The following is a 25,471-nucleotide window of genomic DNA, read 5'->3' as shown; positions in this document are numbered from 1 at the left end:
TTTTTTTTTTAACAGCAGCTGTACAGATCTTATAAAATGTTCATTCCCTGTAATTTTATAGTACTCCTTTCCCTCTGAATAGAAGGAAGGTTTTGGAAGTAAATAGCTGTCCTTTCGATTGTAAATGATGAAATATCAAGGGCCCTTTGGTCTTGGTACTTCCAAGGCCAATAGCAACCATGCTGATTCCCCCTTCCCTCCAAATCCTCTTTTTGCCTTGTATATCTGAGTCTTTCTTGGAGCTTGAAAATTCAGCTTCACTCACCCTACTGAAATGTTTCTAGTCTCCATTTCCCTGGTCCATGCACAGCCTGTTATAAAGGGGTTTGCTCATATACTGTAGGTTGCTCTTGGAGTTTTGATTGCTTAGGATGCATGGCAGTGACTAACCTTGGGCCAGTTTAACCTTCCACTCCAATTCCTAATGAGTTACAGATGCCTTCTTAAACATGTTAAGCTGACGGAGGGGAAAATGAGCACTGTTTGTTGATGATGGCCCAGAACCATTACTTTAACCTGTGACAAATGCAAATATAAAATCTATATATTTATATTAAAGCAACTGAATTCTCCAGAGACGAGAGGATGGAAATACTTTCTAATAACATTAGAAAAATAACTCTGATACAAAAAATGGACTTGCTTTTCAGAAACGAGCACCCAGGAATAACGTAGCCCTGACCACAGGAGAGAATGTAAAATATAGAATATATGGAGAGGAGTCTACTAAATTAGATGCTAATGGCTTCCCTGAGGTGTTAGCATCTCTTTAAAAGGCCAATGTCCTTGTTCTGTTATCTGATCAGTTATAAGATCCCTTTTTAACTAGGGATCTTTATTGTACCTTGCTGTAACAGCTGAAAGATTCTTTAGCCGTGTCCATGAAAGTATTAATAAGCAAAATCAAGATGATTCTTTAAATGTGTGGCTTTTTTCTATAACCATTTACTAAGAAAGCCCGGGGTATATTTTGCCTGTAATACCCTTATCACATCTATTCTACTTCAGCTGCTTTGGTTACAGTTGACGATGACTGTAGATAAAGAATAAACTGCAGATGCAAATAAGGGCCTGAACAGAAATCTCTGGACATACTGTACCCCTAGTAAAGAAGTGGGATAAAGGAATAGTGTGTGTAAAGCAAAATTGTCTCATCATATGACTTTCTCATGAAGTGCTAGCAGATATTGGAAATATCTCATCTGTTACAGATCTATAGCTTCAGCTCAAAAATAAAGATTTTTAAAAGTTAAACTGCTCTAATACCAGTGGCTCTCAACCTCTCCCATACAGCGAGCCCTTGAGATCTGCTCACCATCCTCTTGCAGTTTGCAATCCCATGTTGACAACCGCTCTAGTGGTCTGCTTTGTTGCAGCTGCTAACTCCTTAAGAAGGAAAATACTCTTCCCCCCCCCCAATCCCCAGAGCAGCAGCAGAGATGCCATTAAACATTCCTGCTTAGGGCACCAGTGACAACATAAGCCCCATTGTTGGAATTTTTTTTATATGATGTGTTCTGCTAGAAACCCATGATGGGGGTTTGTAGCTAGTGGGCCTCCATTCGATAATGAAAGAGTACTTTCCTTCCAACAGCTACATGATAGCTCATAGGAAAATACAAATACAAAGACTAGCTTCTTAAAAATCTAGCTTTCTAATGTACATTTTTATCTGTTTAAACTTAAAACAATAGCTGCCTGAATGCCTAGGTGAACCTAAAGCTTTGTGTCTCGAAGCACATGGACATACATGAGAGATTCATTATCTTGGTAATTTTATTCCATAAAGCAGCTTTCGCAAGCCAGTGTTAACACAACTCTCATTTGAACTCTGCCCTAAGAAGAGAGAAACTTTTTGGTCTTTCTGTAAAGCAGCTTCTGCTCTTCCCATGAGTAAATGCATTGGTAGGGACGTGGCTGCCACGTACTGAGATATTTATTACCTGAACTATTTGTTAGGTCCTGCAAACAGGTCCATTGCAGAGTTGGCATAGAATAACTGCTGGATTATCTACCTTAACGTCATGATCACTTTGAGATCGATCTACTTTAACATACTGTCTGAGGGACAACTAGATGTTCCCAAGCTCTAACGTAAAGGATTGGGATTCTCCCCCCCAAGAATTGGAGGTAGTGGAACTTCAGAGGAAGTATATCTGTGGTGACTCCCTGTTAGAGTGAAGTTCGCTATACTTGCGGAAAAGTGTTCACTTTACCTTCTGTCCTCCGTATTTGCAACAGGCAAATAGAGGTTGTTTCCTCTAAGCCTGAGTCATTGTTCTGCTATTGCCTCAAATCCCAGAAGAATACCTGTTAAAAATCACTGCTTTCAAATGTCCCACTTTAATTTGTTTCCTTCCTCCCAACAGGTCTGTGCAGACTTTTGCAGACAAATCAAAACAAGATGCTCTTAAAAATGACCTGGTGGAGGCTTTGAAGAAAAAGCAGCAAAGTTAAAATACTCTTCATGCTAACAAGACATGCCATGCACTCATTAGATTCCTTTCTTAGAAAATTCATTTTCTCCCCAGACCCCCCTTTTTGGTTACGTCACATCACAGTTTGCATCCAGTACTATCCATACGCCGACATCTCCCCATGAATAAAGCTGTACAAACTTTTTCAGTCTCTGAAGTTTACTTTGCACCACATTTTACTATCAAGACCTTAGGATATATTTCTGTAGAAGTCATGCATCTTTCCCCCCTTTTCTCCCATTTATATGCATAAACACCAATCATTCTGTTTCTTTTCCTCCCTTCCCCCCGCCTTTTGTTACATTGGTGTAAAAAATGTAAAACAAAATTTATTAAATACTGTGGTGTGTGAAAGAGGAAAAACTGGAAAAACGTATTCCACGTATGTGTGGGGACTGGGCATGGGGGACGGCTGGTGGGAGGGAGGGAAGAGAGGGTGTTCCTCAGTGTTGTACTATACTGATTAAACCAGACTTGCAAGGAAACGTTGATTTGGTGACCTGCTGAAAGTTCTGCTCTTCTATAGCCTCTTTCCAAGGCACCTTTCTGTCAATTTTTATGGAATGCAAAAGGGGTTTTTGTTTTGATTTTGTTTTTTGTAAAGCTTAAATTGAATCTACACCTTATACTTGAGCCTCCATACTAAAAACAAAAAAACCCACAAAATAAAAATAAAAAAATCCTGGGAAAGCAGCGTGCATCCAGTGTCCTTTTTATTTCTTATTCCTTCCTTTCTCATTGCTTAGCATTTACGCTCATGATGCATTCTTTTATGGGAGTAGGGAGCAGCTGTCCCATCTACACACACACGTTTGTAATTCAAACCACCACTATACTGTATGGCCACAGAAAGCAAGTGAGCTCTTCTTGTCTCACACCAGGATCAGCTGAAACTTATTTGGTTGAAGGGAGACTATTTGATTTACTTTGCTAGTCACAGATTGGGTGCATCTTGCCAGTTTTATGTGGTGCTGTTTTTCATTAGCTTGCCATACTTTCAAGATGTTGGCATGAGGATGTTGTCACCCTGCTGCATTCTGGGATTGGAGCTTCAGGCATATAGCAAATGTGGAACAGATGTATTCTGAGAAGAATTAGAATATCTGGCATCATTGCATATGTTGAACATAGTTGAGGTAAAACCTGTTTGTTAAAGCACTCGGGGAGAAGAGAGGCCTAACCAACACTTGGCAATGTTAAATGTGGCCAATTCTAAGCAACGGTACTAGTGAAAAGCTGTTCGGCCACTTCATTTCCACCTAGACACCTTTTTAACTTATGTAAGTGAATTTAGTGCTTGTGGAAGGCGCAAGACACGTAGCTCTGTGGCCAGAAATCTACTGATTCACACCAAGAATGTCTTTCAAGTGGCAGTTGGAAGGCCTTTCTCTTGGAGGAACCACGTCCAGAAGACCGTCCGCTTCCATGTCCCTTCAGTCCATGGCCTGTCTGCTGAGAGAACCAGCAAGGGTGCATAGTGGATAGAGAGCCACACACTACACCATAAAATGACTGAGCCCACCAACATGTCTCATCACTGGTTTCTCACAGTATTTACTTGCTACTGGGTTGAAGGAGGGACGTGAAAGGCCAGGATGTCAGATAGCAGGCTGTTTGGTAGGAATAGGAAAGTGCATCTCACCCTCATGCTCAGGTCAGGCTTTGACTAACTGTCATTTGGGAAATCTGATCCAGAGGGCTGCTCATGGAAGAAACTAAAAGGCTTTAATTTTTTGTAAAGAAAAGTGACATTTGTCCCATATTTCAGTCTTCCCCCAGAAAGCACCACTCCTAGGAAGATGGTGGCATGACTCCCCTTCATAACTCAGCTCCCAATAGCTATCAACAGGAGCTGGGAGTGGACAAGAAGTGATCACTTTGATTGCCTGTTCTCTTCATTCCCTCTGAAGCATCTTGCATTGGCCACTGTTGGAAGATAGGATACTGGGCTAGATGGACCATTGGTCTGACCCATTATGGCTGTCCTTATGTTAACACACTTACTTCTAGTAGCTTAAGTTAATGCTGTAAGGGAACTGCCAATGTTTCCCTTTACTAGGTTGATTATGAACACATTAGAAATTTGTTCAACTGTCTGCCAAGGGAGTGAGAGAAATCTTAGGAGACTTCATCTGTCTCACCCCAGAAACTGAGAACAATCTTGCCTGACCTACATATACTTTCCCTATCCTCAGCTGGCAAACAGCTTTCATTGGTGACTCATGATGGTGGGTAACACCTACCAATCCCCTGCCCTATCAACTGCTCACCCTTGCTCTGGGCTATATTAGCTAGCCTATCTCCTTCACCTTCCTTTCTTCCTGCAGTGGCAGTATTATACCAGAGAGCACCTCTTACTTTAATACTGACCTCAGTCCAACTCTGCGGTTTCTCTGTATGGTTTGAGGAAGAATAGTTTTGTGCTTGACATTGGATTAGGACAGTAGGATTCAGTTCTCCAGTTCTGCCATGGATTCCATGTGTGCTCTTGATCTTTGCCTCTTGTTCCTCACCTGTAAAGCAAGGATACTTCTCTACCTCACCGGGGATGGTGTAAGGAGAAACTCATTTATATGTGCGAGGTGCTCAGATACACCAGTAGTGGGAGAGATTTGAAGTCATTACAAGTAGCCGATAATCTGTCCAACTCTCTCCTTTGCTCATTAACTCAGAGGTGACCTATAAGGTGGTATTCTTATTAGGAATATAAACTGTCTTCTCACAATCTTTCGTTCAGAGGAATATAGAGTTAAAGCAGCTGGCTGGCCATAGTCAATCTTCCGTTTAAGCTTTAGCGCAACTATGGCGAGGTGGTAGAGTTTAGACAAGCTTTCCCACTAGTCTGAGCTGAAAATGGGGCCTGATCTGAGTTTTTAGTAAGCCTATGGAGGCACATTTTAAGCAGCGTTGAACGTGCTATCTGGTCTTGTGCTTACTCTTTGTTTATAGTAGGTGCTGATTAATTCCCATAAAATACAATGAGAGGGAGAAGGGAGCAAATGCCTGATGGGCTGTCAGCATCTGGCCTACAGAATTATCCTCTGGATGAACCTATGTGAATGTGAAATGAAAATGTAGGCATTAATATTGATTGAAGTACTTTTTTTACTCTAATTATGCTGTTTCAATGTGACATATTTAACATTCAGACATCTGCATGTGATTAAAGCCCCGTGCCTGAGTGTTTACCCATGGGGCCTCTGGTGTCTCTAATTCAGGTCATATGAAAGGACTGGAGCCAAGGAGTAAATGTACATACTCCCTCCTTGAAGTCTGCAACCTCAAGGGCAACATTTTAGTTTGTGTTGTTGCCATTTGGTTCTGTAATGTGGAACTTCTGAGGTTAGAGCTAAGTTTGTAATAACTTCTAAAGTTTGAAAATAATATGTCAACTTAGGCTGGGGAGCAGCATGTTCCTCATTGATGTTTCTAATTCTACATGTTCTAAAGCTTTTCTCACAAGCCCTTCATACCCGTTTAACTACAGGTGAGACTATTATACATTAGAGGGATTATACTGCTAACAATACAAGCCTGGTCTACACCTAGACTTAACTAACAGAACTATGTTAGTGAGGGATATAATTTTTTTTTAAAAATCAGTCATTAGTGATACATTCACAGTAGGTGATGTATCAGAGGGGTAGCCGTGTTAGTCTGGATCTGTAAAAAGCGACAGAGGGTCCTGTGGCACCTTTAAGACTAACAGATGTATTGGAGCATAAGCTTTCGTGGGTGAATGCCCACTTCGTCAGACACATGTAATGGAAATTTCCAGAGGCAGGTATAAATATGCAGGCAAGAATCAGTATGGAGATAACGAGGTTAGTTCAATCAGGGAGGGTGAGGTGCTCTGCTAGCAGTTGAGGTGTGAACACCAAGGGAGGAGAAACTGCTTCTGTAGTTGACTAGCCATTCAGAGTCTGTTTAATCCTGATCTGATGGTGTCAAATTTGCAAATGAACTGGAGCTCAGCAGTTTCTCTTTGGAGTCTGGTCCTGAAGTTTTTTTGCTGTAAGATGGCTACCTTTACATCTGCTATTGTGTGGCCAGGGAGGTTGAAGTGTTCTACAGGTTTTTGTATATTGCCATTCCTGATATCTGACTTGTGTCCATTTATCCTTGCTTTTTACTGTGAATGTAGTTGTTAATGGTATAGTTTATTCCCCTACAGGAAAATAAGCTGTAGTCTTATAAGCACTTTTCTACTGCCATAAGTGTATCCACACTAGGGTGGTTGCACTGCTTTAACTGTACCTGTGTAGTTACATAAATCCTACTAGTGTAGACGAAGGCATTGTCTACACACAGTCAAATTAGAGAGACACACTACCTATTCAGAAGCAGCATTGTCTAATGGGTAACGTAGTGGACTGGAGACCAAAGTTCCATTCCTAGTTCTCTCTCTGACTTATGTAACCATGAGGGAAGTCACTTTTCTGTTCCACTCCCACCCTTTGGCTAGGTAAGGCTCTTACATAGGATCCCATTGTCTTAGATACTAATCTGCATTTGTCATTAGATACAATTGTCTAGTTCTCAAAGTACACCAGGAACAGCTTTGGCTAATGAAGTACCACCCAGTAGGCACAGGACAGGTGTTCTAACAGCTTGTCAATATACCTTGGGCAGCGGGAGGGAAGAGAGTTATCTCCCTCTTGCTGACTAATGGAGTAAGCAAGTGATCGTGTCTAGTTCTGATAAGACTTTCAGCCTCTGACTGGAGAAAATGTGTGGCTTTAAAGAGGTTCTCATGCTTCTTTAAAACATTGACCACACTTTAATAGAGTATTCTGCATCCCACCTCCCTTCCTATTTGCAATTGCTTAGCTGGAAAAGCAATTTAGCATCATGTAGCTGGACCAGAGGAATGGTGAGCCCCTCAACAGCAGTAAGTGGACAGAGACTATAGTTCTAAAACCTCATTTAATGTAAAGCCACATCCTGCAGTGATGAGCACTGCTAGAACTGTGTAAAATATTTATGGACATGCTTAACTTTAAGTATATTGAAGCACTCTGCTGAATGGGGGCTTCAGTACAGAAAGTGAGTCAAGCTTTGCTAGTCCCCTTTTGAAATTATTTTGTTTCCATCTTCCTGGAAGAAAAGATTTGTTTGTCAGCAATAGATAGTTGTCTAGGCATGATAGCAGCTCTAACCCGGAGCTGGTTATATATAATCTGGCTCTGGCCTAGGTCGGTCTATGCTTAAAATATTGCTATGGCAGGGAACTTAGTTACAACTCACTGTTGCCTAATCTGGTTACAAACATGGGCCCAGATCCTGAACTGCAGTGAATTGGCATCACTCCCTTGAATTTCAATAGGGCTATGCTGTTTTACACCTGCTGCTCATCTGTCTTGTAGTTCCTGTTAGAACTAAAACATGGACTTGAATGGAAGAGTTTCTTAAACTGGCAGGATTTTTAGAGGAAGTGAGCATGGGAAAGTTCAGGAGCTATTCCTGACAGTCAATCTAAGTCCATCCTTGTTTAAAAGGCACAAACCCATAAATTAGTAATTATTAGGGTGAAAATCTTAAGCTCTCTCTTCAGGAAAGTAGTGGGAGAGAACACCTGGAAAAATCAGTTTAGTAGAAGCCAGTATGGAATCAAGCAGGGGAGAGTGTAATTAACTAATCTCTGTTCTCTGAAAGATATTCCTACTAGGACATTTCCCTTAAATTGGGCCTTTGTGAGACATGTAATTTCTTTCCCTCAGAGCCCTGGCCAAAGTTCAATAATCATGTAATACAATTAAGTTATCCTCCTGGCCTCTTCCTTATTTTAAGATCAGCAGCTAAACAATGCAGAAGGGATTAGTATGTAGGTACAGGCTCTGTTCTTTCCTTAGGTTAGAAAGAACGCTTCTGTGAGCTGCTTCACCTCATGTGAGGGGAAGGTTTGCAGCAGCTGTAGAATCCTAATTACCAAGAGCTACTTGGTGACTAGAGGAGGGAGCTGTGTGGGGTTATACAGCCCTCTCATAGCTGCACCAGTGCTACTGATTACGCAGAGCAACAATACCAAATACAAAGCTAGATGGTGGAAAGCTTGACATATCCTGCTCCGAAGTAGCTGTTCATTTTAAAAAGAAAAAAGCTTTCCTCCCTCCCTTTAGTAGCAAAGGACTAATAATTTAGTGCTACTGTGAGCCAGGTATGTTAATTACTTGGTACATTTTATAATGAAAAAGAGAGGACTATGAACCAGGTTTTTAAGCCAAATGGATGAGGATGAAAACAAACTGAAGTCTTGTTGCATTCACCTGCTTGCTAGAGCTTGTGCTTGAGCTGTATTGTGAACAGAATCACTACAGGCTGATTTCCTGCTCTAGGAACAGTACCTGCTGTGCGCCAGCCAGTGGTTTAAAAAAAAGAAAAAAGAAAAAACCACCCCTTCCCTTCCCCCCTCTTCCTACAAAAGTTATGATTTGAAGATTAATCCCCTCACCTTCTCTGGCAGGGAAGCTTTAAAGGTAGGTGCTCCTTTCCCCTTCTTCCATCAAACCCAGGAATACAGCACACATCCCCTATACCAGCTGAGTCTGGATAACAGTGTCGCTGGCTTCTCGAACTATTTATACAAGCAATTGCTGGTGGCTATAACACTAGTGAACAGACTTTCCCTCTGCTGCTCTACAACAGATATGGACAATATAAGCTGTGACCTGTCAGCCTCTTGCACACTTGGCCTTTAGTAGCAGTCAGCGCTGGCCTCATGGCAGGAGGCATCAGTAGCCACCAACTGGCCCATTGTTGCACCCATGTGGAGTGCAATGAGCCAGGCTGGTTTGAAGTAGTAGGGATCTAAGGTATGTCTACAGTGCAGCTGGAGTGTACCTCCTAGTCTGGGTAAACACACATGCTAACACTGGCCAAGATAGCACACCAAATTGGATGTGGACCGTGGGGCAAGGGCTAGTCACCCAAGCTTGGGCCTACAGTGTTGAGGAGGCTGCTCATAGCACAACATCCCCCTGCTTTTAAAAAATAAAACAACAAAACTAGCTCAAGTGGCAGTAGTGCCTCTAGCAAGGCTGGGAGGTAAACTCCCACCTCTACTGGAAGTAGCTGCAACAGCTCTTTGACTCAATTGAAGACACTTTCTTCTGTTTTATAAGGCTTCTGCAGTGTATTGTAAGATGGAATTGGGGTGCAAGCTCTTTAGCTCACAAGCACAGACCAGCTACTTTGACACAGATGTTGTGCCAGGTTGGGATGTTCTGCTTGGGTTTTGCCCACGGCTGCCTGGAGCAAAGCTCTCATCTCTAAGCCATAGAAAAGTCCAGGGTAAGTAAATATTCACCTTTTACAAATGTGTAAGCCTAAGGCCCCAAGAAGGTCACAGTAAGAGCTAGGAGTAGAAGCCAGGAGGCCTAGCTCCCACTCCCTTGTGCTTGTCACACTGCCAGTCAGTACCCTATCCTGCCACTTAAGTTCTGCATAAAAATAAACAGCAGAGGAAGTTAATCATGGCTATAGCTTCCCCCTTCCCACTCTGCCATGCTGTACTGGTTCTGTCAGACAGCTACTTGAACTGTTTCTTCTGAAGGCTCGGTCATAGAACGCTTGTTTCTGCATCTTGGGAAGGGCACAACTACTATTGTGTTGGTGTCTGACTCCACTGCAAAGTGAGCTCTCCATTTAGCTTTTATGGAATTATAACAGCACTAAAAGCTTTTTACCTCCCCATCTCCACCTTTACAAATCAGTTTTCCTATGGGACAGGAGCACCCTTTGCAGCTCAGGACCCGTAAAACCCAGTGAAGGATTATTACAGCAGCACTGTCTGTGTCTGGTCTCGTACCCAGAATATTTGCAAGTTCTGTCACCAACAATTCCACTTTCAAGGGATTGTGAAATGAAAAGGGGTAGTTAGTGTCTGGTTTAGACCAAAGTAGGAGGTTAAGTCTCTCTCTCAGCCACACAACACCCTAGAATGGGGGAAGAGTAGCTTCCTCCTAGAGATCAAGTTTGAGAATCACCTCTGACTTAGTCTCATTGCCTGGAGAGCTGCCACAGCCCACTCAGCTACATGATAGTTCAGTAGGGATATATAGTCTAGGCCAAATTCACAACAAATTTTTTGGTGGCCTCAGTATGGCCATTAACTCTTGCGGATGGCTGCACTGACAATTTTCCCTAAAATAATTAACTTTAGGAAAAACAGATATGCACCTATACTTGTCCATACTATTGTAATTTATTTATGTAAGGTTTTTTCAGACTCAGTAATAAAAATGTACAATTGTCTATTCTTTACTGGACTTAAACAGAATAGAAACACATAAGGTGCTTTGAATGTTGGTGTTTTTTTTTTTTTTTTTTAAAAGACTTGCTAGCCATAAGTCTGCTGCTGTGAAAAGTGAGATTTGTACATTTGTTAATATCACTTTTCACAGTAGACTTACTCAGCCCCAGCAAGCCCTGGGACAAATTAAACCCTCGATGGGGGAGATGGGTAGGGAGGCAGTGGGACCCAGGGCCAAGGATGGGGAAGATGAGCCTGGGGTTGGAGCCTGGAATCAGAGCCTGCCACTGCATGGATGGAGTCTGAAGCACCCCCTATACCCCTGGGAAAGTAGGGAATTCACCAGCTACCTGTACTGTCGGTGGTTCTCTCTTGGGTGGGTGGGGGGGGGGGGGGGAGGGCGGAGAAGAGAAGAGGGAGTACCCAACCCCTACTGGCAGCCCTGGGAGATGGGCCACTGCTCCCCCCTCCCATCCAGGAGGTGGTGGCCACAAGAAAACCCTCTGCTGGCCACATGCAAGAAATACTGGTGTAGGCCCATCCTGCTAGAAGGCATCTGCTGCCTGGAGCAGTTCTCTCAGTGGACAGCTAATACTGAAAACGGGTAGGTGGGGATATACCATCCATCTTACTTGGCAGCCAGGTAAGGTAGTCCCTGCCAGCATATCTGCTTTAGAAATGAAGGGGAAAAGCTTACCTCTAGAGCAAGAATGGATGTGAAATAAACTTACAGCCAGGACCAAATGAAAGTTCACAAGGGGAAAGTGAATGGCTATGGGTAGGGGGTAGTCACACCGCAAGACCATTTTAAAGAGTAATTGTACAAATGGGAGAGAATGGAGACAAGCCAAAACTGAAGTGTCCTTGGGAGTCAAGAAAATAAAAACCAAGGGAGGCATGTTGGACAAAGATTTATTTTTCTAGAAAGTTGGCTGCCAAAATATTTAGATAAAATATTTATACACACGTGTATTAAAATGCTTCTCCCCAACCCCAGCACTGGCCTCACCTGCCAGAAGAAGAATGTGCAACATTATTCATATAGGCAAAGGGAGCCACCGTGGATAAACCCTTAAAGGTGAAGTTAAATGGCAGCCGCTCACAGCATCTGTGTTCATTGGCTTAAAATAGGAAAGGAGACAGCCTCATCTCCCCTCCATCCCCTAGAGATTTTTCATTCTTGCTAGTAATGTCTGATGCAGATGACTCAGGGCAGCCTTCTGGAGGGGAGGAAGGAAAGTGGAATCAAATTCAGCTCGTTTTTAAAAAGTGACTATGATCCAGGTACAGAAATTTCACAATATTTCATCCCTTTTAAGTCATCACTACAAGCAGCTGAGATCTACCAGGAAAGTCCTCTGCCAGGTGGCCAAGCACTTTCCGCAGGAAGCATCATACCGCACACTGGCTTACATCCTCTTCTGTTAACAGGAGTTGCCCAAAAACAGGTCTAGGAACCTGAGGGCAACTCGCTGTGCCCTAGTTTGAAGCCAGAGTTCTCACCAGTATCCCATTCTTGCTTGGGGACAGTTCCTTTGTCAGCTGTCAAGGGGTTCATCTTGCTTGCCAAGCAGGGCCTCTCTCTCATCAGAAGAGAAAGGTCTTCTCTTCTGATAGGCAAGGAACTGGAAGGAGATCTGAGGAGGTGTTAAGTCTTATTTCCTTTACAGCAAGGTCTAGATAAGAGAAATGAGGTAGCTCTGCCTAGGGAGAAAGCCATTAGTGCCGGGGGGAAATAGAGGTCGGTTGGTACTTTCTATGGCAACAGGTGCATGGTTACCATTGTAAGATGGAGATAATCATGGTTACCTCATTTGTAAAGCTCTTTGAGATCTACAGAAAAGGATTATATTATTTTATTGCATTAGGGTAGTGACCAGAGGCCCCAAATGAGGATCAGGGACCCTTCATGCTGGGAACTATACTAAGCATGTATTGTTCCAACATTATTGTAAGAGATCACTAACACAGGGGGAAAGACTTGAGCTGCAAAGCACGGATTGGCTGTGTAACAGCATCAGCAAAAATCTGCCTCTGAACAGCCCTGCCCACCCACCATCCCAGAAGAGACCAGCTTTTTAATGGCTATTTGAGCAGAGCATTAGAAATAACTGGAACTGGCAACACCACAGAAACTTGGAGGAGTGGGGCAGAGAGCATTACCAAAAGAGGATACAATCACATCAAGAGACAGGACCCCCAGGCTGCCAATCAGCCAGGGGAGGTGATGAATGATGTAGTTGCCTTCGGCTTGCCCTGGGTCTGGGTTCTTCAGAAGCACGCTTATTCCATACAGCGAGTTCCCCAGCATCACCAAAGCGAAAAGAAAGTATGACAGCCCTTCAGTAGATTTCCTCTTGAACTGGAAGAGGAAGCCATATTAGAAGGGGCTGGAGAATAAAGACTTCCCTGCTAGCAGAAATACTCTAGATATACCAGGCATGGATTCCCAGGTGATATGCAAAGGGAGGAGGATCTAGAAGATGACTAAGCTTATTGAGTGCTGGTATCCACTGTTTGAAGGACAAGCTTCTTAGACAGTGTTGGCATGCTTAGGGTCACTTGACCATGCTCTGCTGTGACCCTAGTAGATGCTTCAAGAAGAGCAGGGAAAATTAAAATGGGAATTGTATCCCAGAGAATTGGCCAGAATCCCTCCCCACAAAGATACCCACCAGAACAGGAGTCCTAAATGATAGAGTGGGCTCAATACCAGTAGTCTTCCAGCTCCAGTTGTAAAATATTAAGCAAAATTAGAGTCCCACCTTCACAATGGGATATTTACATTTTAACCAGAAGGGGAGAAACAGCTGCTGCATGGAAGTCAAGAGGTTAAATTAATTAGGACCCAATGTGAAAAATACAGAGAGATGGCCTATGGGAAGGTTCTGGAAAGACAGCTGGTTAGTGGCCTAGAGCCCTCTGCTTCTTGCATCAGCAGCCCTTAGGAATAAAGGACACTCCCCTACTCCCAGCTCTGGAATCTCAGCAGAAGGGGAGCTCCTTTCACCTTCCCCAGGGGAAGATGGGCCCAGCGGCGGGTTGGCTCCCATCCCCACCTCCAAATGTGGCACTTACATTAGTGTAGATCTGGGGCACTCGGGAGAACAGATACAACAAGGAAGAGAGAGAGCCAACAGTGAAGCCAATGATTTCCTTCTTGGTGAAAGGCTGCACGGCAAGACATAAAACACCAAACTGTTATGCATTGTACAAGGCAGAACTGTACCCTTGGATTTACAGGCATCTGGTGGCAAAGTGAGGTCACATGACTGGCCAAACCCAGGTATGCATTGTTGTCTTTCCACCTGGTCAATAGTTCTTTTGAGTGGCCTGGCTAGCTATTGGCTGAAACTGTCACATGACAAGGTCGCCAGCTCTCCCTCTCTGTGGGACATTCCCATTTCAAACGGATTATTCATCTTTCCCACAAATCCTCAGCCTCCTCCCTGCCCCCATGTACCGAGAGGGGCTCACCTCGCGTCCAGCTGCATCCACTGTGGCAGACAGAAGAGTCCTCCCTTTAAATGTCACCGTTTCAACTGTGGAGCCAGCTCTGCCCAGCAAGGATGTTGCGGACACCGTTCCCAGAAAAATGAAGGCAAAGGCTGCGTTAATTGGAGCAGACACTGGAAAGGGAAAGCAGAGGTGAGTTACAAAGTGCCACCAAAGAACGGGAGCGAGTGTGTCCGTGACACTACGCGAGGCAACCTGGATTCCGGTTAAATCTGCATCCCATCACCTCCAGAAAAACCAGAGCCAGGGCCATCCCACAGAAGAGGGAGGCAACAGTTCCACAGTGGCAGGTTCAGATTTCTCTTGAAGGCAGGCCTTCCATAACCAAGTTCCATTCCTCACATGCTGACACTGGGGAGGGGCTATGCAATGCATGTGGCAGACATTTGAACACATCACAGGTTAGCAGCGCCTGCCTTCCGTGCAGATATTTGATTAATCAAAAGTTAGAGTAAAGGTCCCTCCTTTTGCCATTACAAGACCTCCTGGTGAAGAAAGGAAAAACTGTAGAATAAAAGGAATTCTAAACAAACAAACAAAATCTACATTGTTTCATTGTGGGTATGTCTGCACTGGAGCCGGAAGACGTAGCTTCCGGCTTGACGAGAGAGACCCTCACACTAGCTCTGATTGAGCCAGCATGCTAGAAACGAAAGCGCAGGCCTGGCAGCAGAACAGGCTAGCCACCCCAACTAGGATCCTGTCTGAAACCCTAAGCAAACAGTGCATAGCCCCTCCTACACTTCTATTGAATAGTGTGGCTACGTTTGTCCAAGCAGGAAGTCATGCCTCCAGCTCCACTGTAGGCACACTCTCTGTTTCAAGCCTGCGGTCGTATAGTTAGTACCAAGTAACTTCAGAGAGATTAAAAAAAAACCACATTTGCTATCTCATGGTGATAAGTCCAATTCATTAACTATGAAAAAGGAAATCATTCTGGGCTTAACCTTCTTAAAAGGAACACTACCAAGAGTAAAAAAAAAAACCCTTTAAGGTTTTTCTGTCTTAATACCACTCAAGAGCACATACTTAAGGCCCTGATTCTGCACAGCTCTTGTGACATAGACAAGTCTAGCGGCACTTTTCTTTCTGCCTCTCCGGCCTTATCACAGTGCTGTCATGTTGGGTTCGCAACTTGTCAGGAGAAGATTTTAAAAGGAGATTCGACTCTCTCCAATTTGTCCATATCTTAAGCATGGTACCCTGGACTGGACACAGTACTCCAGCTGAGACCTCACCACTGCCAAGCAGAGTGGGACATTACCCCCCAAGTCTTGCATACAACACCTGTTAATACACCCCAGAATGATATTAGCCTTTTTTGCAATTGCACCACATATTGACTCAAATTCAATTTGAGATCCAGTACAACTCCAGATCCTTTTCAGCAGTACAACTACCTAGCCAGTTATTCCCCATTTTGTAGTTATAAGTTATGATTTTTCCTTCCTAAGTGAAGTACATCTTGTTGATTTCAGACCAAATTTGTCAAGGTAATTTTGAATTCTAATCTTGTCCTCCGAAGTGCTTGCAACCCCTCCCAGCGTGGTGTCATGTGCACATTTTATAGCACAGTCTCCACTCCATTATCCAAGTCATTAATGAAAATATTGACTAATGCCAGACCTAGGACTGGCCCCTGCAGGACCTCACTAGCTTCCCCCTCCCAGTTTGACACCAAACCATTGATAAGTAGCGCCTTTCAACCAGTTGTGCCACCCACCTTGTATTAATTTCATCTAGACCACATTTCCCTAGTTTTCTTATGAGAACGTCATGTGGGACTATCAAAAGCCTTACTAAACATCAAGATATCTCACATCTATTGCTTCCCCCCTGCCACCATCCACTAGCCAATAACCTTGTCAAAGGAGGAAGTTAGGTTAGTGTGGCATTATTTGTTCTTGACAAATCTGTGCTGGCTATTCCTTCTAATTCCATTATCCTCTAGATGCTTACAAACTGATTGTTTGTTTGTTCCACGATCCTTCCAGCTATTGAAGTTTGGCTGACTGGTCTACAATTCCCCAGGTTCTCTTTGTTTCCCTTTTTAAAAGACAAATGCCATGTTTGCCCTTCTCGAGTTCTTTCAGAACTCATGGATGGGTAAGGTTCCAAAGTTAAGTGATACCAATGCTTCAGCTAGTTCCTCAAGTACCTAGGATGAATTTCATCAGGCCCTGCTGACGTGAATGCATCGAACTTACCTTAATATTCTTTAACCTGTTCTTTCCCTATTTTGGCTTGTGTTCCTTCCCCTTTGTTGTTAATATTAATTATGTTGAGTATCTAAATCACCATGAATCTTTTTAGCGAAGACAAACAAAATAGGCATCAGACACCTCAACCTTCCTGAGGTCAGTAGTTATTAGCTCTCCTTCCACACTAAATAGAAGGCCTACAGTTTCCTTTGTCTTCCTCCTGCTCCTAATGTATTTATAGAACCTCTTCTTGCCTTTTCTGTCCTTTGCTAGGTGTAACTCATTTTGTGCCCTAGCCTGATTTTTGTCCCTACGTGTTTGTGCAGTGGGTCTCATACTTTTGTACTGGTGACCTTTCTCACACAGCAAGCCCCTGAGTGTGACCCACCTTATAAAGTAAAACATGTTTTTATATTTAAACACTTATAAATGCTGGAGGCAAAGTGGGGCTTGGGGTGGAGGCGACCAGCTCACGACCCGCTGAGGGGTCCTGACCCCCAGTTTGAGAACCCCTGGTCTAACTCTCCTGTAAACAAGTCCTATGGAGAAGTTCTACTTGTGCTCAAAACACTGAATACTTATCAAAATGCAGGGTAGTGCCTGGGGATTAGCAGAGGACCCAAAGCACAGCTGATGGCCGTTAATACTGCAGGAAATACCCTAGGCCAGTGGTTCTCAAGTAGGAGTCCGGGGCACCCTGTGGGGCTGAGAGCACGTTTCAGGGGGTCCGCCAAGCAGGGCCAGCATTAGACTCACTGGGTCCCAGGGCAGAAAGCCGAAGTCCCACTGTATGGGGCTGAAGCCCAGGGTCCTGATCCCTGCCACCTGTGGTGGAAGCCAAAGCCTGAGCAATGTAGCTTTGCGGGGCCCCTGTGGCATGGGGCCATGGGCAGTTTCCCTGCTTGGTACCCCCTAATGCTGGCCCTGGCTTTTATATGCAGAAAAACAGTTGCTGTGACACAGGTGGACTGTGGAGTTTCTATAGCATGTTGGGAGGGGCCTCAAAGAAAAAGGTTGAGAACCCCTGCCCTAGGCCAGGGGTTCTCAACCTATTTACCATTGTGGGTTGCATAGGCAGCTCTCTGTGTGTTACGTGGGCTGTGTCCACAATTATATATACACACACAATCTGTATGGCCCCGATGATATCACATGGGCCACAGCTGTGTGCTGATTGGGCAGCAAGTGGCCTGCAGGCATCCGGTTGAGAACCACTGCCCTAGGCCTATATAGCTTTTGTTTATACTTAGAGGCAGATTAAGGAAGCTCCAGGATGCCAAGAGATCAGACTTTTTACCAGGATAAACAGCAGCCCAGAAATAGCTGGAGCTCCAGCTCCACGGGGATTTCCATGTTTACAGGCGAGGGTGCAAGCCTTGAACCCAGTAAAGGGTTTCACTTGCTAGTCTAGTTGCCAGTCTTTTTTTTTTTTTTTAAACTAGTTTACAGTATTCCTGTCTCAATACATTAGTGTTTAGGGGATTTTAATCTGGCTCTAACCTGGAGCCCTTTGGGAATGTTTTGGCTTCTTAATCTCATGAGAGAAGTCAGATGCTCGTCCCGGTGAGAAAGGGCCCTCCTATTGCTAACAGTGTAATAGTGTAACTTCATGGTACTGCTACCCTGAGGTGTCCTTCGGGACCATACCCCTGCTGTGTTCTCATGGATGAGCAGGAAAGATGTTTAAGCCCAGCAGGCTGCTGCCTGAGCTCCTCCCACAGCCATCGTTATTACTGCAGGAGGAAGCAGCTTTCAAAGTTAAATTTTGCAAATGCAAGTGTTGCCGGATTGTGTTTGTAACGATCAACTCACAGCCTCGGCTCTGGTTCTTGACTTTGTAGTAGAGGTAGAGAGCCAACATGACCAGGTCTGCCAGCACGTAGTAAATGGCAGTGTAAACCTGCAGGAGGAAACACAATCGTCAGTCATACGACAGAACTGCCTCCCTTAGCTCATCCACAGATGGACCCCCAGACTATTCAACTGAGCAGCTTTCCTCAGTCTGATTATAGAGGATCATCTAATGGCAGCTACAAGGCCCTCCCTTGATCCAGCCAGAGGCATTGCACACTGGCTCTTATTGTCTCCACAGGCCACATCCAGAATGAGGGAAGCTACAATGTAACGGTTCTAATCCTCGTCTCTTACACAGCACATGTCATCAGTAGAGCTCAAAGCACTTTATAAAGAAGGTCAGGATCACTATCCCCCCCCCCATCTGTAAAATGGGGATAATGTAGAACTCTGGGGCTGCACTTTCACCACCCTGATCTAGCAGGAGAAAAGATGCGCTGCCCTGGATTTTCACCAAGTAGCCTTGCCTCCTGTAAGAAAATGAATCAGAGAGAGACAGACTGTGCATGACATTGGGACATCTCTTGGTCTTACAGAGCAAAACCTCCTTCCCTCAGACCACAACCATGACCTAGACAACCTCCAGAAACTCAGGGCTTCTCTTTGGTTCAGTGCATCCTTCAGAAAGTCCATAGGGCAAGAGACGTTTCTTGCCCATGTGCTCAAGAAATTAATTTGAAAGTCCGTCAGCTGATCTTAGCTGCCTGTAACGCTGGATAGAGCAAGATGCTGGCAGAGCTTAGACCCAGAGTCCCAGACTGCACACCAGCCTCTAACCTGGGTCAAATCTGCTCTATCAATCAGAAGGCGATCTTTACTGATCAGACAGGGAGAAGGGTACAAAGCAAAAGCCCTGAGCCAGACACGCCTGCATGTTGGAGAGTTTTGGCTCCAGATCCCAACTGCATGGCTCAGGCCCATCTCTAGTTATTGTAACAATCTTGCCCTATAAAAAAGGGGTAGAACAAGCAAAATCATGGTCATTCTTTTAATAAGTGTCCTAACTCCATTCACTCCCCCTCCTCCCTCCCTCAAAACACACACACAGAGCATTGGCTAGGGAGACACTGTCGTACCACTGAGCCAGGTTTTCTCCTCCCCTCCACCCACACAGAGAATCCGGACACTAATCCTTGCCAGCCAAATGCAAATCACATAGAAAAACCTAAATCATTACCTGTAGTGGCAACTGATTGGCCAGGAAAGAGCCTATTAGATTTAAGGAATCTCCTCCTAGCCATCCCAGCAGGAAGTATATGGAGAGAGCCTGGTCCATATTACCTGTTTTACAGGCCTGGTAATATTGGCTGAGGAGAGAGAGAGAGAGTCAGCACTACACAATCAATTCATCAGTACCCCAGTGGAGCAGAGGCCAGAGGTTCCTTGAATGTGGGACCCCGCGATGATCTGGATGCTATGTGAGTTTTTAAACTCAGCAGAGGAGTACAAACCGGCACCAGGCTAAGGGCTTATCTACACAGGGGAATTTATCAGCAAAACGATTGCAGTATAGCTTTACGGTACAGTTCTGCTGGTAAGTTTCCTCAGGTAGACAAGCCCGAAGGCACTGACCCACCTGTGGGTTTACCAGGAGGAAGAGCTGCAAGGAGAGCTTTCAGTGGGTTCCCTCCCCTCACTGCCACAGCCCGCATCACAGGAAGTCACATACATCAAGAATGCACAACCTTGAAACCCCACATCATTGGAGGTACTAGTACTGCTATTTGTTCCCTTTGTGCCCCTAATCAGGACCTTGTCGAGGCTGTGGAAAGCTGGCTCTGCTGATCTACCAACCAAAGGCAGGTCAGTGAGTGCTGCTCTAACCCCAGAGGGCACAACTCTTAATGAGGGCTGACACGGGAAGGGAAGGAGGGTACGGAGAGTCTCTTAGATCAACTGGCTTAATCCAAAAGTTCACTCTCTCCACTCCAAGTTAAATACCATCACCTTTGTGCTGTGGGAAATCCAGAGCAGAATCACCTTAGTCACATAGCCCATGACTGCTGCCTGCCACCCTGCTGTCTACCAGACAGCAACAGCAGGGCTCTCTGAGCTTATCCAGGGTAGTACAAGTCACACTGGAGGAGGATTGGCAGAGTTGTGTGGGGGACGCTTGCACACCACCTGCCTGCACTGTGCATAGTGTTATCCACCTCTCACTTTCACGAGGGAAATGTTCAGTCTAGTGCAGGGGTAGGCAACCTATGGCACGCGTGCCGAAGGCGGCACGTGAGCTGATTTTCAGTGGCACTCACACTGCCTAGGTCCTGGCCACCGGTCCGGGTGGCTCTGCATTTTAATTTTAAATGAAGCCTCTTAAACATTTTAAAAACCTTATTTACTTTACATACAACAATAGTTTAGTTCTATATTTCAGAGTAGCAGCCGTGTTAGTCTATATCCGCAAAAAGAACAGGAGTACTTGTGGCACCTTAGAGACTAACAAATTTATTAGAGCATAAGCTTTCGTGGGCTACAACCCACTTCTTCGGATGCATATAGAGTGAAACATATATTGAGGAGATGTATATATATACACACACACACATATTAATATTGTATATATGTATACATATATGTGTATATATATCTCCTCAATATATGTTTCACTCTATATGCATCCGAAGAAGTGGGTTGTAGCCCACGAAAGCTTATGCTCTAATAAATTTGTTAGTCTCTAAGGTGCCACAAGTACTCCTGTTAGTTCTATATTATCGACTTAGAGAAAGAGACCTTCTAAAAACGTTCAAATGTATGACTGGCACGTGGAACCTTAAATTAGGGTGAATAAATGAAGACTCGGCACCCCACTTCTGAAAGGTTGCTGACCCCTGGCTAGTGGTTAGAACAATAGCCTGAGAGCTAGGACTCTGCTTCTATTCTTGGCTTTGCCACCAGTTCGTTGTATGATCTTGTATGATCTTGAACAAGTCTCTGTGTCTCAGTTTACCAAGCCAGGCACAACAATGCTGCTCTGGGTCGGATCGAATTTCAAAGCCAGCATGTAGAGAAGGGACGGGGGCTACACCTCCATGGCCACTCCCCCTTTCTGAGTCAGCATGGAGAGCAGGTTTACCATACTTTGCAGCAGGAGGAAGTACAAGGTGCCACAGCTTCCCATCATAGGCAACCTTCTCAAAAAGCAGGTTGCCCTGCATTAGCCTATTGTGAGATGAAGAGCTATTGTTCACTGCCAGCAAAAAGCCTGCTCAGTCTGATTCTCAGTATCTCAGTATCCTAATCCCCTACCTCCAGCAGCAGCCACAGGCGATTTGCAGTTCAACCCCCCAGCTGGAACCCTCCTGGGCTGGCCCTGAGGATACACTGCTTCCTATTAAGCTGCCCCACAGCACATAGGAAAGGTTTCTATCAGAATCCCCAAGGAGGAGGAGCCCGGCAATGCACATCAGACAAGAGCATGGTTCCTGCTCACGCTTCTCTGGGTAACATATCAGCTCAGTAGATCTGGCTGACAATCTGCTGATTCAGCCAAATCCCTGTGGGTTCAGGAGTTCATTTGGCAATGGAAACTGGAAGTCACTCAAGGTAGGCATCCCAGGGTGTGGCTGCAAAGGGGGGAGGGGGAGTGAAAGAAACCCCAATGTACAAGAGGCAGATTTTCAGGCCCACAAGAAGACAGCCTGTCCCCATCCCCTCCTCAAATCGACCCAGACAGAAATATTAAAGTCAGCTAACAGGCACTACAGTGAAAGTTCCAGCAAGAACTTTCCCCTCCACTAGACAGCCCCAGGTGTTAAGCAGCCCTGCTAGTTTCCAGTGCAGCTTTGTTCACCCTTTAGCTGGGTTGATGGGCTGTTCACCTCTAACAAGAGATCCCTGCCGCTGTTCCCCAAACAGCCCCTCAATGGGCTGAACCTCTATTTTTAAACCAATGCCATAAGCGCCTTCTTCTGGCTGACTTTGGAGCAGCAGGTAACTGAACCTTCCCTGAGCTGGGCTAATATAGCCCGTCACTCCAAACTTACTACAACCCCTGTGAAATGCAGCTAGGTATGTATGCAGCACACTGGGCAACAAGGGGAAAAGGGCAGGACACTGGGGCAAACTCCCACTTATACGAGAAGAGCCCTGAGCTCTTCAATGTCTAGTTTAGACAGCTCCTTGGTTTGTTTAGAAGCAGCATGGATGATTAGGATAGAGGCATCCCAGTTTCTGTCTCCCACCCCCTCAAAACAGGTTGTCACCCTCTATTTTTGCAAAGGGCTTTAGAGATGGAAAATGCTAGATCACTTGATTGTAAATCTAAATTGTGTTGTGTTATGTGCATATCCCTGCTTTGCACAGTATTTTATGCTGAAGAGTTATTTATTTGAAGTAACATGCTAGGCACTTTCCAAACGTTACCAAGAGCTAAGTTCCTTATAAGCTGCGTGGCCGTGCAGGGACTCGGGGAACCCACCCGGCTGGTACCTGCCGCAGCTGGGGGAGGGGCAGCCCGAACCCAGACCTGTCACGGCCAGGGGAGGGGCACCTGAGCCCCTTATCCCAACCCCACCCCAGCTGCTGTCCTCAAACCTCTGTACCCCAACCCTCTGCCCCAGCCCTGAGCCCCCTCCCACACTCCAAACTCCTTGGCCCCACCCCATGAATTTTGTCACACCTCACCTCCATATTGGTGCACATAACAAAATTCATTCCACACATGTGCGGGAAAAATTAGAGGGAACCCTGACCAAGAGTGCTCCCTGCTCTGAATCTGCTCACCATCAGAGGTTGGGAAAAAGGAAATAAGCAATGTATATAGAAGTGAACTTGATTCACTATATGCAATCTGACCAAAGCAGATCTTTAACAGGGACTTAGATGTTGGCATGGCAGAGCCTAGATCGGATCCCTTGCATGTCTCCCAATAGCTTCGATGTCACTGTCCAAACAACTCACTTCTCTCTCTGTGCCACGCTCTCTCTATTGGTCTGGAGCAGACACCAATGCTCCTGGGAGGGTTATGCCCTGTTCACTCCTGGCTCAGTTCATGCTTTGAGGAGCATCTATCACTTTGAGTCTCCACACTTCATTCCACTGGGTAACAGCAATGGAAAGACTTGGGCTTATTTGCCCTATGCCAAGTCTAACTGCTGCTGCCTCCCTAGGCAGTTTTTGTCCTGAATAAGATGTTAGGTGTCCTGCTCAGAGTGCTGATAGGCAGCCGCCCACTTAGTTAGGTTTTGCAGCCAAAGAACAGGCCTGGGGCAGGGAGAGTACAGCTTTAAAATGGTTTGGCAGGTGAATGGATTCCACTGGGGGCAGTTGTTAGCCCAGGATGCTGGCATCACCCCAGGATCTGACCTGACTTCCTCCAAGCCCCTGAAAGAGTGACAGCTGGCCTGAGCTGGGGCTGCACCAGTGCTATAGGGGCCAGGAACAACCTGGTCTCTCTAAAGACAGGGGGACCTACCTTTGGAGAAGAGGGGATGAAGTCTACATGCTGGGAGAGAGTGATCAGATACCATTGTGCCAGGTGCTGATGGCATTTCCCCACTTTTGAGAGGCTGGGAGGGGAGGCTTAGGAGGTGAAAATGGATAGAGGGTGTTGATAGTCCCGGATGGATTAATTGGCAACAGTACCATCTCACCCATTATGGATTTGGGTTTTGTAAGCCGGTTCATTGTCCATGTGCCTAGCACACATGGGGAGATATTTGCCTGGATCTTCAAAACTGAAGTGCATGCTAGCTCTGCCCTACCTAGCACCTGCCACAGACTCTTCATAGAATGGTTAGAACGGAGGCAAAAAAAAAACTACATGTGACAGCAGTGAGAAGAGTTGCTCCTGCAGGTGGGCAGAAAACTCCCCCCTGAAAAACAAGAACTAAACTATTGTGGGAGACAGAACCATCAACTCCTTCCTGGAGATCCTGCCTGACGAGGGCAGAGAATGAGAGCTCGCTTTCCATGAGTCACTAGCTATTATTTAGCTTAGTCAATCACTGCCCACCCTGGACCAATTGGGCTAAGCAGGTAGTTTAATCACTGACATTGTAGCTGGGAGCGGATGGCCAGATAGACTGGGTTTAACCAGCTAGCCAGGTAGTGACACATGCCTTCCAGTTACAGCACGCACCCAGCCTTGACCCACTTCCAAATCGGATTGTTGTGCCTTTTACAGGGGTGTCTAGGACAGCAGGAGTGATACAGACATGCTCATCAATTGTATGCAGATGGATTGCATTCCTAAGCTTAAGAATGAGTCACTTCCTGGTTTAGGAACAGTCACCGTGGGTTAGCCCTAATATGGCAGTCCAGCCATACCCATACCTTCCCATTCCATGTGGGCTGCAGCCAAAATCATCTTCCAAGAGACTGCTGAGCTCAGCCTCTCCAGACTGCTTTCCTCAGAGGTTCTTGTGTACACATGATCTGCATGTCAGTCTGATGTGTGGGGGTGGGTGGGAAGACGACCCTGCTGATCTGCTATTTGCTAACCACAATTTATGCATAAGCAGAAGTTCCATTAGAGTAACTGCATCTCTAATTGTGAAACCACCTTACTGTACATTTAGAAATGGAAAAAGCTCTCAGAGCATCTGCATTTTCCTTGTGTCATCCAATCTACCGTCTGTCCTTTTAACAATTTTGCATAACACTGAGCTCCTTCAGGATCAAACTATACACTTCCACCACTGAGATGCACCTACCTTGTGGATGGAACATTACAGTTGTTTAACAGCACACAGCAGCACTAGCAACGAACTACGCCTTGTTTTGTGTGGATGACAAAGTTGAAGCTGTAAATTGAACTACTATTCCTTCTCCACTAGCCCTCTCCCCATTTTAAACCCAGCCCTTTAAAGCCAAGGCCAGTCAAGTCCTTCACTAGGGCAAGTCAAGTGGCTGTGCTCAAGATCTCCAGTAAAGGCTTGTGGCTTTATGTGATGGCTTCCAAAACAAATAGAGAAGGAAAAACACCAGCCAGATCTAGAATCCCCTCCACTGGGCATCCAGGACATGCACCTGGCCTGACAGCAGAAGGGTTTTACTTACGGGAAGGAAGCGCCTGCAAAGCAGAAGATGGAAAACAGACCCAGCGCAATACTGGTGAAGTCCCGGATATCCTGGGCACACTCACTGAACACATCCCACACCCATTGGGAGCCATTGGGACAGTCTGAGAAATTCCCTCCTAGGGAACCTTGCCAAAGCCGAGAGTCCAT

At 45.3% G+C, this 25,471-nt stretch overlaps 2 protein-coding genes across 3 annotated transcripts in view; one reads left to right on the top strand and one right to left on the bottom strand.

Annotated features, from left to right (window-relative positions):
* The window catches only part of CAPZB (capping actin protein of muscle Z-line subunit beta), a 111,471-nt gene extending 108,301 nt beyond the window's left edge, over positions 1 to 3,170 (top strand). Inside the window, exon 9 of the mRNA XM_065421169.1 lies at positions 2,370 to 3,170. Within this exon, the coding sequence (XP_065277241.1) occupies positions 2,370 to 2,457 (88 nt within the window). The 3' untranslated portion in view covers positions 2,458 to 3,170. The remainder of the gene's footprint in view (positions 1 to 2,369) is intronic.
* Positions 3,171 to 11,628: 8,458 nt separating this feature from the next.
* SLC66A1 (solute carrier family 66 member 1) lies at positions 11,629 to 25,471 on the bottom strand. Of its 2 annotated transcripts, XM_065421376.1 has the most exons (8): positions 25,302 to 25,471; positions 19,477 to 19,606; positions 18,258 to 18,345; positions 14,206 to 14,357; positions 13,807 to 13,899; positions 12,905 to 13,090; positions 12,232 to 12,365; positions 11,629 to 11,948 (listed from the first exon to the last, which is right to left on the bottom strand). In XM_065421376.1, the coding sequence occupies exons 1-7, from the start codon at positions 25,469 to 25,471 to the stop codon at positions 12,267 to 12,269; spliced, it is 918 nt and encodes a 305-aa protein (XP_065277448.1). In that variant the 3' UTR covers positions 11,629 to 11,948; positions 12,232 to 12,266. The 2 variants fall into 2 exon arrangements, with proteins under 2 accessions (XP_065277448.1, XP_065277447.1); XM_065421375.1 differs by having other exon boundaries at positions 11,629 to 12,365.

The sequence above is a fragment of the Emys orbicularis genome, chromosome 22 (assembly GCF_028017835.1).
Source record: "Emys orbicularis isolate rEmyOrb1 chromosome 22, rEmyOrb1.hap1, whole genome shotgun sequence".
In the NCBI taxonomy this organism is placed as follows: domain Eukaryota; kingdom Metazoa; phylum Chordata; order Testudines; family Emydidae; genus Emys; species Emys orbicularis.
This window is presented reverse-complemented; position numbering and strand designations above follow the sequence as displayed.